This window comes from Podarcis pityusensis, assembly GCF_964106645.2.
Source record: "Podarcis pityusensis genome assembly, chromosome: 13".
In the NCBI taxonomy this organism is placed as follows: Eukaryota; Metazoa; Chordata; class Lepidosauria; order Squamata; family Lacertidae; genus Podarcis; species Podarcis pityusensis.
This window is the reverse complement of record NC_138038.1, coordinates 48,208,735-48,221,320: the sequence shown is the minus strand read 5'-3', so window position 1 is coordinate 48,221,320 and position 12,586 is coordinate 48,208,735. Positions and strand designations below refer to the sequence as shown.

Below are 12,586 nucleotides of genomic sequence, written 5' to 3'. Positions count from 1 at the left end.
CTTCAAATTGTTTTCCCAAAGTTTCCCCCCAGAGATTAAAATCTGTATTATGTCCTATATCTATTGCCCAGTGTGTCAAAGAGGCTTTGACAAGCTTGTCTTTTGTTTCCCAGTCTAATAAGAGATTGTACATTTTAAATAAAAAGTTTTTTTCTTTGTTTTGCAGAAGCTCTTTTTCAAATTGTGTTCAAAATGTTCTGTCAATGTGAGACACCTCTTTGAGCTCAAAAGCGAAACACAGAGCTTTCAGTGGCTGACGGTGGTATTGGTATGGAGGGAAATCACTGTGCGTAGTTCCCACAATGATACAGACACTTACAAAAATCTCCCTGCTCTAGATCTTTGCCAGTGATATCTACTGAGCGACTGAGAGCAAGAGGAAGGGATGGGTCAAGGCAGAGATGTCTTTATTCAGCTTAAGTCCAAGGCACAAATGCAGGTACAGTGGTCCCTCGCAAGACGAAATTAATTCATTCTGCGAGTTTTTCCGTCTAGTGAATTTTTTGTCTTGCGAAGCACGAGTTGCTCCTCGAAGTCAAGTCGCAACTGTTTTAAGAAAAAGGAAACTAACTTGCAAGACGTTTTCGTCTTGCGAAGCAAGCCCATTGGGAAATTCGTCTTGCAACACAACTCAAAAAACCAAAAACTCTTTCGTCTTGCGAGTTTTTCGTCTTGCGAGGCATTCGTCTTGCAAGGTACCACTGTACTTAGGAAGCTGAGTCGGTCCATTGGTGCATCTAGCTTAGTATTGTCTACCCTAAACACCAGCAGCTGGCTCTCCAGAATTTCAGATAGGAGTCCTTTCCGAGTTCTACCTAGAGATGCTGGGACTTGAACCCGGGATCTTCCTCATGCAGAACACAACTTTTTTGAGGATTGGGGTGTCAGTACATTTCATTCCCATTTGTTGTTTGAAGTCAATAAATAAAACAAAATGCTGAAAATATGTTTCTTTCTGTATCTATGTGCTTCTACCATTGGGGATATTTATAGTTACAGTCATACCTTGGTTCCAGTTACAGATAGGTAGCCGTGTTGGTCTGCCATAGTCAAAATAAAAAAATTCCTTCCAGTAGCACCTTAAAGACCAACTAAGTTAGTTCTTGGTATGAGCTTTCGTGTGCATGCACACTTCTTCAGATACACTGAAACAGAAGTTGCCAGATCCTTCTATATAGTGAGTTACAGATATAGTGGGTTACAGATGCTTCAGGTTGTGTTTTTTCAGGTTACGGACTGCCGAAACCCGAAAGTACCGGAATGGGTTACTTCTGGGTTTCGGCGGTCTTGCATGCATAGAAGCGCTTAATCACACTTTGCGCATGTGCAGAAGTGCCGAGTCGCAACCCGCATCTACGCACATGCGGGTTGCGAATGCTACAGGCTGCGAATGCTACAGGTTGCAAACGTGCATCCCACATGGTTCACGTTTGCAAGCCGAGCCTCCACTGTATATCTATATCTCTGCGCACAGATCAGGGTTTCCCAAACTTGGGTCTCCAGCTGTTTTTTGGACTACGACTCCCACCATCCCTAGCTAGCAGGACAAATGGTCAGGGATGATAGGAACTGTGGTCCAAAACCAGCTGGAGAACCAAGCTTGGGAAACATTGGCAGAGATAAAAAGTACGCCTGAATTTAGGAGAATGGATAGGTATGATGAAAGTCAGTTGGGAAAATGGCTACCTTGGAGAACAGCCTCATGTCTGCTATATGGCTTGGACTATATTTCTCATCATCTTCAGGCAGCACAAACATGTAGTCCAAATAACTGAAGGTCATCTGGTTGGAGAAGGTTGAGCTACCACTACAGGACCATTCCCAAGAATACTAGCCAAGGCATCCCATGTTAACAAAATGGAGGTTTATTAAAGCAAAGAAAGCAACCAACATTATTCCTTACAGAAGAAACTCCCCTACAGCTCATTAAAAACAACACAAATCAAGAATGCTATGCAGCAGAATAAGGATAAATTGGAAAACCTTGGACGGGTGCAGCTGCTGGTAATTAAAACTTATATGTTTTAAACCTTGGGAAAACACTTAAATAAAAAACAAAACAAAACCCAAACTGTTCACCAGGGTTTGGCAAGCCCTGGAATTCCCCTGACCTTCAAAAGGACCTTCTTGTAGGTTGTGTGTTGGGAGGGAATCCACAGAATGTCACAGTCCAACTGCAAATGAGGGTTGTGGAAGCAGATGTGGGGACATGCCAGTACCTGCCCCACACCTGATATGTGGATTGGGGGAAATGGCATGTACACATGCTTGGCCTAATTAGGCCCATGGGCTGGAGTTTCCACATACCTGTTCCAACCCCGTCAACTTCTCTTCTGACCTCATACTCTTCTTTCCATTATGGTGTGCTCTGGAGGGCTTCTGGAAGATGCTTCTTGAAATACCAGGGCTGTAATGGGATCCTCTGTCTTTCTGCCAGAAATGAACCATGTTTCTGGAAGATGGGTTCTGGTCTGTGGGCCTCTTCATCAGTTTGAGCTACAGAATATGTGTACACCCACCTGTCTAGCGCACAGCACCTCCTTCCATAGCAGGTTCAGCATCTCTGAACTCTTCGGCCCCTTTTAACATGTCCTCTTTCTCAGGGCAATTGGCAGTGGTGAATGTTTGCCTCTTCTTTTCTCTCCAGGCAGCTTTCTTTATGCCATGGCTTTGCAACCAAATGTGCATCCCATACTTTAGGTGCAATATCCTCTCCAGGACTGAGCCAATAATAGACATCCTCTTGTCAGAATCCTTGTGGGAACTGGAAGAGGCACGCCTTCCCTGGGGTCTCAAGATGGCTCCAGACTTCAGGCAAGATCTATCTTTAGGCCTCTGTCCCACCTTCTGATCTCTATTGTCTTCTTCAACTTGGACATTGTCGCTGTCCCAGTCTCCTGCTTTCTGCCACTCACATATGTTCCTGAACTGGGACTGGCCTTCTATTTGCGGGTAGCATTGCTTGCAGGGGGTCTCTGGCCGCACCTGAGAAGCATCCTTAGGGACCAAGATGGAGATGCTCCCAGACTCTCTTTCTACACCCTCACCTTTGGTTTCCAAGTGAATCCAATCCGAAGGAGGGTCTGGCAATTCACTGTTTGCATCCAAAGAAGATGCACACGAGTCTCCAGAGGCCTCGGATTCTCCTGAAACTTCAGAGCTCTCACTTGAAGCACTGCTACTTTCTCCAGCAGACTGGATGTCTTCCTGGTCCTGCAGAACTCGAGAGCTATTATTGGTGTTGAGAGATGGGGCAGGTGCCATGCCTGAACATATATCATGAGAGTATTTGCTGGCCCGTCTGCTCCTTGGTTCTTGAGTATATGCCACTGCAGATGTCTTTTGCTGCCCCCTTGCATTAGCTCTATGTCCCTGGGTCTGTAAGGGCAGCCCTTGGCTTTCCTCTTTGGGCATCCCCAAACTGACCCTCCTCCTGTGTAACTGGCTGCTGAGTCTCTCCTGACGTTCTTTGGATGCCTTCTTGACCAGTTCAGCCACCATGTCTTCATAGGCAGTGTGTGAGGAGATGACAAGGCAAGGAAGTATGAAGGACCCCAAGGCTCTCTGGGCAATGTGGGTCCTGAGCAAGTGATCTCTTGCTACTTCAGAAGGCTTAAGGAGATTGTCCCCTGAGACTTCCTGCTTGGGGCAATCAATACCCATTTTGCCTTCCACAGGAGGCAAATCCAAATACCCCTGAGTTCCATAATTTACTGCAGTCCCACACTGGAAGGTCGTTGCACCCCTTGGGACCCCCTGTTGCTGCTGACACTTTTGATCTGCACCCATTACACATGGAAATTTGGTGTCTATTTGAAGAACTGCAGTATGGCACACACAGGGTGAAGCAGTAGCATGTGAGATATCTAGAGGCTGAGGTTTCCTCGGTCCTACTGGATGTTGGTTGTTCTGTACCATCCCCTGGAGGCTGGAGTCGAGCTGCCACGAAATACTGCATTTATCCCCAATAAATCTTTCAATGCAAGTACATGGAACTGGCTCTTTGCTTTTGTCTAGAGACCTGAGCCCCTGGGATTCAGGAACTTGGCTGGATCTAGGGCTTGCATTGTAATCGCTGAGCAGTGTGGCACCAGGGAACAGAACTTTCTGTTCATGCTTCTCTGGCTCAAGATGAATCTCCGAGTCCTGTTCTGGTGCCATCTTCTGCATATGTACATGCAGAGTGGATTTCAGTACCGCCTTGTGCCTCAATGCCCTTCCTTTAAGATGGGAAGGTCTGCCCAGGCGCTTCCCAGGTTTCATCTCCTGGCTGCCTCCTTTGCCTCCCCCCTCTGGGATCACCATAGAGGGATGGGCTTTTGGAGAAAATAAAGGAAGGGGCTTCTTCGTAGCCCCACAAATACTGATTTTTCCACCACGCTCTACCTGGAGCCGCAGTTCCGTCCGGAAGACTGGTGGCTTCTTCCGCAGGCCTGATTTCGTTTTGGCTTGGGATTGGTCTCCAAGTCCTCCTGTCAGTTTATAGCCCCTGTGGTATCTGGGCTGCAGATGAAGCAAGAATGCCTGTGGGAATTCTTGGATTCGTTTCAGAAAGCCCCACCTGAAGGTCACAGCCTGCCTTCTGGAGTGGGCTTCCCCATGTTGCTTAGTGTCTTGAAATGACTTCCTACCACACCCAGCCTCTTCAGCCTCAGGAACTATCACCTGAGACCTCTCATTGGCAACTCTAACGCCTTCTTCTCCCTGTGGACTCTCTGTAGCTGTGACTGGCGGGTGCTCACCAGGCACACCCTCTTCTGCTTGGGGACTTTCCCTTTCTGCAGTTCCTTCCTCTTTGGATGATGGGCACTCAGGCAGAGTGCTCTGCTTTTCTGCAATCTCTGAGCTCTCATCCCTTTCATCTGTGGCCTCTCGGCTTTCACCAGCAACTGCTTCCTCCTCTGGTATTGGTGGGCTCCCAGGATCTATGCTTGTTTTCTCTCTATTTTGTGGATTTTCACCCATAAGGCCAATTTCATCATCTTCTTGGGAGCTTCCTGTAGTCTTGGGAGCTTCCTGTAGCTTCCAGGGAATCTCATCAATAATTTCCTCTTCTGCTTGCGGGGCTTCTTCATCCTCTGCAACATCAGTTCGGATCTCAGGAGCGACATCCATTTCCTCTGATGCTTGTGAGCTCCTGGAAGTCACACTCTCACTCTCCAGATCCTGTGGGCTTTCACCAGCAATGGTCACCTCCTCCCCTGTGACCTGTGAAACCTGACTAGCCTGTTGTTCAGCAGCTCTTGCATCTTCAGTGGCTTCTAGATTCCCAATAGCAATGGCCACTTCTTCATCCTCTTTTGAGCTCTCTGGGCTAGTGGCTACTTGTGTGTTCTCATAAGTGAGGTTCTCTTCCTCTGTGTTATACGGACTTCTCTCACCAGATACAGTGTCTGCAGCTTGTGGTATCTCACAAGCAGTATCTTCTGTGGCTTCCAGTCTGATGAACCTTGCTTCTTCTGTGGCTTGTGAGCTTTCACTGGTAGATAGTTCTTCTTTAACTACGTGTGGGCTTTTTGTATTAAATACCAGTTCCTCAACTCTTTGTGGGGTCTCCCCCATATAATTTGCTTCCTCTGTGCCCTGCAGAATCTCCAAATAAGTATTATCTGCAGCCTCAGGTCCTAAAATGTTCAGGGCATCTGTGGCCTGTGGGCTGTTATTAACTTCCTTCATGACTTCTAGCGGCTCATTTATCACAGAATCTTCTGCTGACATTTGTGGTCTCTCACCAGTGGTGTCCTTTGAGGAGTATAGGCTTATCTCAGTAGGAACTCCATTCTCAATTTCCTGTGGGATTCCATCAATGGTGCTCATTTTCTTGTCTCTCTGTGTTTTCTTGGTACTAACATCAACTTGCTCCACTGCCTTTTGCTCTTCCCAATAGAGAACCTTTTCATCTTCCACAAAGAGACTATCACCCGTGGCACTTTCTTCTTTTTCAGTGTCTGGATCCATGCTAATGATTTCCTTGGTGACCTGTGGACAAATAGGAGGAAGGGACTCAGGAGGAGGTGGGCAAAATGCTCTCATGGATTTCTGCACAACTTGTGATAAGCCCCAATGGTGAAAGATTTTCTTATGTTTGGATTCTAGTTGCTCCTGAGCCTCATCTTGAGAGGCTGCAAGGTCAATCATTTTGTCATCCACTGATGCCATTGCCACCGAATGCTCCTTGTAGACGTTAATTCCTGGTTTCTCTCTAGCCTCACTTCCATCCAGGGAAACATTCATTGAGTCTATTCCTGTGAAACATTCATCCATGTGTGGCCAGGCTGCAGAGTCTGCATATATCGTATTCAAGATTTCACTCTGTTGACTAGGTAAATGCTCTGGATATTCGTACCTGATGTTCAGCTCCCCCTTATCTACTGCTTCACCCTCCACCAAGGGCAGAAATGTGCTTCTGGGCTTCACTTGGCTGTAAAGAGGGGCAAACTTCTGGAAAGGTTCGTCAGGTGTGACCTTGAAGCTTCCCATGGGCTGGAGACCAGTTTCTGTGGACTTTCTCCTGAGGCTATGGTGATCTGTAGAGGCAGCTGATGATTCAGAAAAAGCTCCTTCAGGGACTTCTCCTGCCTCCGTATCCTGGTGTGGGCTGACCATTTGCTGTGCCCTGTAAGCCTTGGGTCCATGTGTGAAGATGTTCTCACCCACAAACGTCGCCTGCCTTGCCTCTTCCCAAGAGGACAGCTCTTCTCTGGCTACTGGGATGACAGGGTATAATCTGCCTGGAGAGTCACAGCTTTTATTTTGGTACTCTGTATTTTGTAGTTCCAAGGGACCTGTCCCAAATGCAGGGTTGAAAATCTTGATAGATTCCAGAATCCTCTTAGGCAGCTTCCATTGTCGCTGTAGCATCATCCTTTGAATGTGGAATTCCAGCTGACTGTAGGTGCTTTGGGGAAGGAACGATGGTTTCTGTAGTAGAATGTAGACATGAGCTTCAGCCCTTTGGAGACTGGGCAGTGGGGGAGCCTGTGACTTGAAGCCATGCAAGGATTTCTGAATAAGACTAGGCAAGCCCCATTCATGCTGTAGCTTCTTTTTTCTAATGTGGAGTTCTAAGGCTTGCCTTTCTTGCTCCAAGAGGAATGGTGTCTTTGCTTCTGAAAACATGAAGGTGGTTGCTGTTCTAGGAATGGAAGGCTGCAGTGGTGACATGTGCCTTGTTCCACCCAGACCCTTCATGCCCCAGAGTGACAGCAAATGGTCATGTTGCATGGCCGACTCAACCTGGTCCATGCTTTCTGTCCAATCAGATGGCTGGATGTCGTTGTGTGGCTCCAGAAGCCCATGACTATGGAGGGTCTTGGGGAGAAACTGACTCAGTGAAGTTGACATGCATTGCCAAGTATGTCTGGCCAAGGTTGGGGAAATGTCTGGACCTTTTTCATCCAAGTGGAGTATCTTATGCTCTATAGTTTCAGACTGAAGTGTGGGGTACACCAAAGGCTGACTTGTCATTGTCCTCCTCCCTATCCTAGTTCCATCCTGTTTCCCTGCAACAGCCACAATCTCTGGGGAAAGCAGCCTGAGGGACTCAAGGACCCTTTGGGGTAAGCGCCATCGGTGAAGTGTAATTCTTTTCAGCAGATTCTGCTCTAGTTCTTGGATGATGGCATCACTGAAGAAGGAAAGCTCATCCAGAAGAACATTCACCTCCACGTGCTGTAATGTCCGGTGCTGCTGTGATTGGGGGACAACTGGGAAAACAGAATGGAGAGATCTCTGGACAAGGCTTGGCAACCCCCAAGCATGCTGCAACCTCTTTTTTCTCACGTGCCATTCCAGATCCTCCCGAGTCCTCTGCTCAATGAATGGGATCTCTGCTGAGGTGAAGTCAAATATGGTATCCTTTCTGGGCAAGGTGGAAAAGGGCACCTGAAGGGTGTCCTCCTTGTACAAATAGGATAAAGGTTTTCTGTAGAGTGTGGACAATCCTTGCCTGTGAGCCAAACCTTTGCTTGCAATGTTGAGTTTGATATGAACGGTGATGTCTTTCTCTGCGAATGGAACCTCGTGGGATTGAGGCTGCTGGGCTTTCAAACCAAGTGGGGCAACTTTAGGAAGGTCATGTTCCTTGACTTGGTGGCCAGCTGACTGAGGCAAATGAAACATGGGGTCAACAAGCTCCAGTGAGATTTCAAGAGTCTCTTGGTCCACGGGTCTTTTCAGCACTTGATGCTGGTTGCACTGTGGCTTTGGCATCCCAGAGAAATTTGGTGCTTTCCCCAATGGAAGGCTCCCCAGAATCCTCTTCCCCTTGTGGGATGCAGACATCTCCTGACTGCCTTTGGGCTCCTTTGTTAGTGGAGTGGAGTGGTGGAGGGACTCCATGACTCGCTTGGGGATGCCCCACCCCTGCTCTATTACCTTACCCTCGATGTGGCCCTCCAGGTGCTTCTTGGTCTCCAAGGTGGCAAAAGGCAAGGAGCTCCTAGGGGATACCCTCACTTCCCCTCCCGAGTACAATTTGGAGGAAGCATGGGGTGCTGTAGGCAGGTGGAACTTTTGCAAAGACTCTTGTGTCACTGTGGGCTGGCCCCACGGGTGTTGAGCCCTCTTTCTGATGACATGGGATTCCAAACACTGCTCCTCATTGGCAGGAAGAAAAGGTGTCCTTGCGTGGACAAACTCAGTGGTGTGATGCGACCAAGATGGGGGAGCTAGCAACTCGGAAGCACTGGGTATTATATTGCTCAGGGGTTGAATGTACAGTGTAGGGGGGGCCCATAGGAATTGAATGCCTTTATACTTAACATTCATATCCACACAATCTGCCTTCCCCCGGAGACTTGGCCTTGGCCTGCTGAGTCGCTGAGTGTAACTGCTGTGCGGTAGGGTCAGCTTGGGCAAGGGGGCTTTCTTCTCCTCTGGGACAATTATTCTCTGGGAATTCTCTATTACCTTGTGTCTGGCCTTAAATGACTTCTTACCAGTTGTAGTCTGGGGGTTTGCTTTGGAAGGAGGGGGAGATTTGAGGGCTGTTTCCCTGGTTGTGGATTCCCAGTGTAGAACGTGCCAGTGAACCTTCCCTTCTCTCTCACCCTTGACGACGCCTCGGCCTTTTTTCCTGTGTGCAGACGATGCTATATTTGTGGTGAGGTGAGAGGCCAGCTTCATGTGCTTGAGGGCCTCTTGGACTTGCCTTGGCAGCCCACAACGCCGCATGCAAATCATCTTTTTCATGTGTTGCTCCAGTGTCCTGCTCTTTGCCACACTCATGAAAGGAAGAAGCCGAGGCCTCATTAACACAGCAGCCTCCTTCTTTGTGCGGTGCAGGAAAGTGGAATCCATACCAAGAGGCAAAAAAGCCTTGAATGACCTGAGGACGACTGATGGAAGACCCAGTTTGTGTTGAACTCTTTTCATGACCAAATGCTGCTCCAAGGTCCTTGGAGCCTTAGCCATAAAGGGAGTGTCTGCGGTAGCGAATTCAACCCTAGGAGACTTTGTATTTGCTTGTGAGACCACAGGTAAGAAAGTGGGGAAATGTCTTGCTGCTTTAAGGTGGAATCTCATGCCCTGGTAGTTCTCCTTTTCACACAAAGAGGATGCTTCATTTTTCCTATGCCTCAAAGGAATGTGGTTCTTCTTGCTGAAATAGGATAACTCCGGCAGTTCAGTAGAGGGGCTGTGATCTGCCCAGCTATTGAAAGACAGCACAGAAGATGTGCTAGAAGAGGAGTAGAAGTGGTCCCTCATTTCCCAACTTCTGTCATCAGAGCTGTCATAACGTTCATTCATAGTGAACATGGAATGGTTGTTGAGATGGCTAGGACTCATGCCATACTCCCTGAAAATGGAAACAGCTTGCTGAGTAGAATGGAGTGGCTTTTCTTTCTTCCCCTTGCATTTGGGAAGAACTTGCTCCTTCCTGGATGAAGGAGTTGTTTCTGGGCCCAATTCTGGATGGTGACAGTTTGGGGCAGGTTCACTGTTGCTCCATGGGGAAATGATGTCATCTCTTTGAAACCCAGGGTTTAATCCATGGACACACATCACTTCCTCAGCCTCCATGGCTGCCCTGTCACATAAGGCACAGGCTGTATTGTCACATAGCAATCTGCGGATGGAGGCACAGCGACTGCCTATATTTTGTGGTTCTCTCTCCTGGTGGTTGGTACCTGTAAGCCAAATGAAGGCACTGGTGAGCTTTTCTCCACCTCCAGGTTGGTATGGAGCCCACTGACTCTCATATTTTGTCAGGAACTGGCCAGATGAGGAGCCCGCCAGGGAAGACAGGGAAGACAAAGACTTAGAGCCCGGGTCCTGGTGGTGGGACAGTGGGGAAGGGTTGAGTTGGGTGGTGCTGGAAGTCCTGCCTGCTGCCAAGCAATGAGTCATACAGAACCAGAAGAGTAGGACCTAACTCCCACATTGGAGTCACCGTCTGTTAGGAAGGGCTCCAGATTGAGAGTGTAGAGGGGAAAGGTGGGGCTGGAGCTAAGTTTCCTGCAACTTCTCAAGCTGAAGGAGTCGAGCCAGGGAAATTTTGCTGGGTTACTTTCTGTGAATAAAAAGCCAGTTGCATTCCAAGCATCCAGCCTCTTCTCGACCTGTGGGGGCCTGACACTTCCCTGTCAGAACTCATGACATATTTATATATTTATTAGATGTGTTAGAATACTTATATACCAATTTGTGGGCCTAAGAGGCACTGACTTTATTTCAGAACAGCAGTGAATCTGTGGCCTTCCAAATGTAGTTGGACTGCAGTGCCCCTAGCAAGCATGTCCAATGACCAGGGATTATATGGGCATTGTAAGCCAACTTCTAGATTGCATTGCATTGACTAACTCAACTCAACTCTAAGTATTTTTGTTAGATGATTCTCGGCTAGTTTTCCTGTGTGTATTCTGTCTCCTCCTATAATTTTAAGTTTTGAATACATTTTCTTTTGTTTTTTAAAAGATTTTGGATCTGGGTTTTATTATCTTGAACTTATCTTATTGAATGAACCCAACCAACAAACAAATGTGTGTATGTACACTTTCATGGATGCCATGAAAGACCATGTGAATGATCAAATGTCAACATTGAGCTTGGCTCTTAAAAATAATAATAAATCACCGGGATGAGCTGGTTCCTGTCTCGATGGCTTGCCTTCTTCTTTTCCAACAGCTGCTTGGAGATGGCTTCTGTGTTCCACATGTTCCTTCTAGGAAGAGAGGAGGCAGCGAAGTTATTCAAAGGGAAGAACAACCAATTGGAAATACCACCTTACTAAACAGGGTACTATGCCATCAGGCAGAATGAGGCATGTTCCAAGTTCCATCCCTGGTATCTCTAAATAGGACTGGGGAAAATCCCAGTCTGATTTCCTGGAGAGCTGCCACTGGTCTGCTTTGACAGTACTAAACTGGATGGACCAACAGTCTGGATCTGTATAAGGCTACTTCCTGCATTCCTGTCTCCTGGTGGCCAAATCATGCAATACTGTCAGGTCATTTTTGACTCCTCCCATCTCACTTAGACGTTCATTCAATGTCGAAGTTTGTGTCAATGCAAGACTCAAATGGCCCGTTAAAATGCCATTTTCATTATGACCATGGCATCACATTGCTGCTTTCTGCCCATTGAAGGCCCCTAAAACATGGAACCCCATCCCCATGAATGCTCATTAAGTAGTTTCTATCATTCTCTCAGCATTGCCTTTTGCCAGTTAACATGTGTGCGAATTCTGTATTGTCATATAATTGTTTTATTTTGGATTTTGATATTATTTGATTATATAGCTGTGACCTGCTCTGGGAACCTTTGTGCTGAAGGAAAAGTAGGAAATCTCTTAAATAAATTTGTAAGTACATATTGCTGTTGTAAGCTGAGAAAACCAAGTGTGGTGGGGATGAGTCAGCTTGTCTGTATTCTCACATAGTTGTTCTATTTTGGGTTTTGATGCTATATGGCTGTGACCTGCCTTGGGAAGGTTTCTGCTGAAGGATGGGTAGGAGATCTCTTAAATAAATGAGGAAGTAAATATTGCTGTTGGGAACTGAAACCCCCCCCCCCCCAATGTGAGTCAACTTCAGACATGAACAAAGGTGTCACTGAAACTCACCATCGGTGTGCTGGTCTCAGAGGGGAACCAACTGCCCAGCTGTTGCTCCAAAAAGTGGGGATTCTCGGTGATTTCAGGTTCCACTGAAAAGGACAAGATGCTTCTCCATGCTTGGCCAACTCTCTTGCACCACACAAAGGAGCCACATAGGATCATTTGGAAGAGGCTGATGAACAGAGCCAGGACTAGAGTAGTGTACAAGTTGAAGTAGCAGTCCAAAGGGAAAAAGCAATTGATAAGGGAAATCAGTCCCATCTTTGTGAATGCAGTCTTTGCACCCAAGAGATGGTATGTATCCCCCAGGCAGTGGCAGTTAGCAGTGTTTTAAAGCAACGTTCCAACGTTCCAAAGAACAACACAAAGAACCAACAAAAGAACCTTGGGAACACCCTGGGTTCTCTCCAGTCATGGATGCCGCTGCCGCCTGCTTGGACTTAATTGCATTCCATCAGAGCAGTGGGCAAACAGGTTCCAGCAGTCTTATGATCAGTGCAAATTTGGCAGTCAAAATGCACAGGTGAT

General features: G+C 47.3%; 1 protein-coding gene across 1 annotated transcript; it reads right to left on the bottom strand.

The window, feature by feature from the left end:
• Window positions 1-1,847: 1,847 nt before the first annotated feature.
• Window positions 1,848-12,423, bottom strand: LOC308460753 (uncharacterized protein). The gene is made up of 3 exons (XM_080977278.1): window positions 12,065-12,423; window positions 11,077-11,164; window positions 1,848-10,130 (listed from the first exon to the last, which is right to left on the bottom strand). Exons 1-3 carry the CDS (start codon window positions 12,317-12,319, stop codon window positions 2,524-2,526), a joined length of 7,950 nt encoding a protein of 2,649 aa, XP_080833404.1. The 5' UTR covers window positions 12,320-12,423; the 3' UTR covers window positions 1,848-2,523.
• Window positions 12,424-12,586: the final 163 nt, after the last annotated feature.

What these genes read in the sequence shown, in the direction of transcription:
- LOC308460753 (XM_080977278.1), bottom strand. Translation starts at nt 12,319, where the DNA reads ATGGGACTGATTTCCCTTATCAATTGCTTTTTCCCTTTGGACTGCTAC. An exon ending in CTGAGACCAGCACACCGATG is followed by an intron (nt 11,165 to 12,064) that starts GTGAGTTTCAGT and finishes CTCTCTTCCTAG; the next exon opens with AAGGAACATGTGGAACACAG. An exon ending in ACAGGAACCAGCTCATCCCG is followed by an intron (nt 10,131 to 11,076) that starts GTGATTTATTAT and finishes TTTGGCTTACAG; the next exon opens with GTACCAACCACCAGGAGAGA.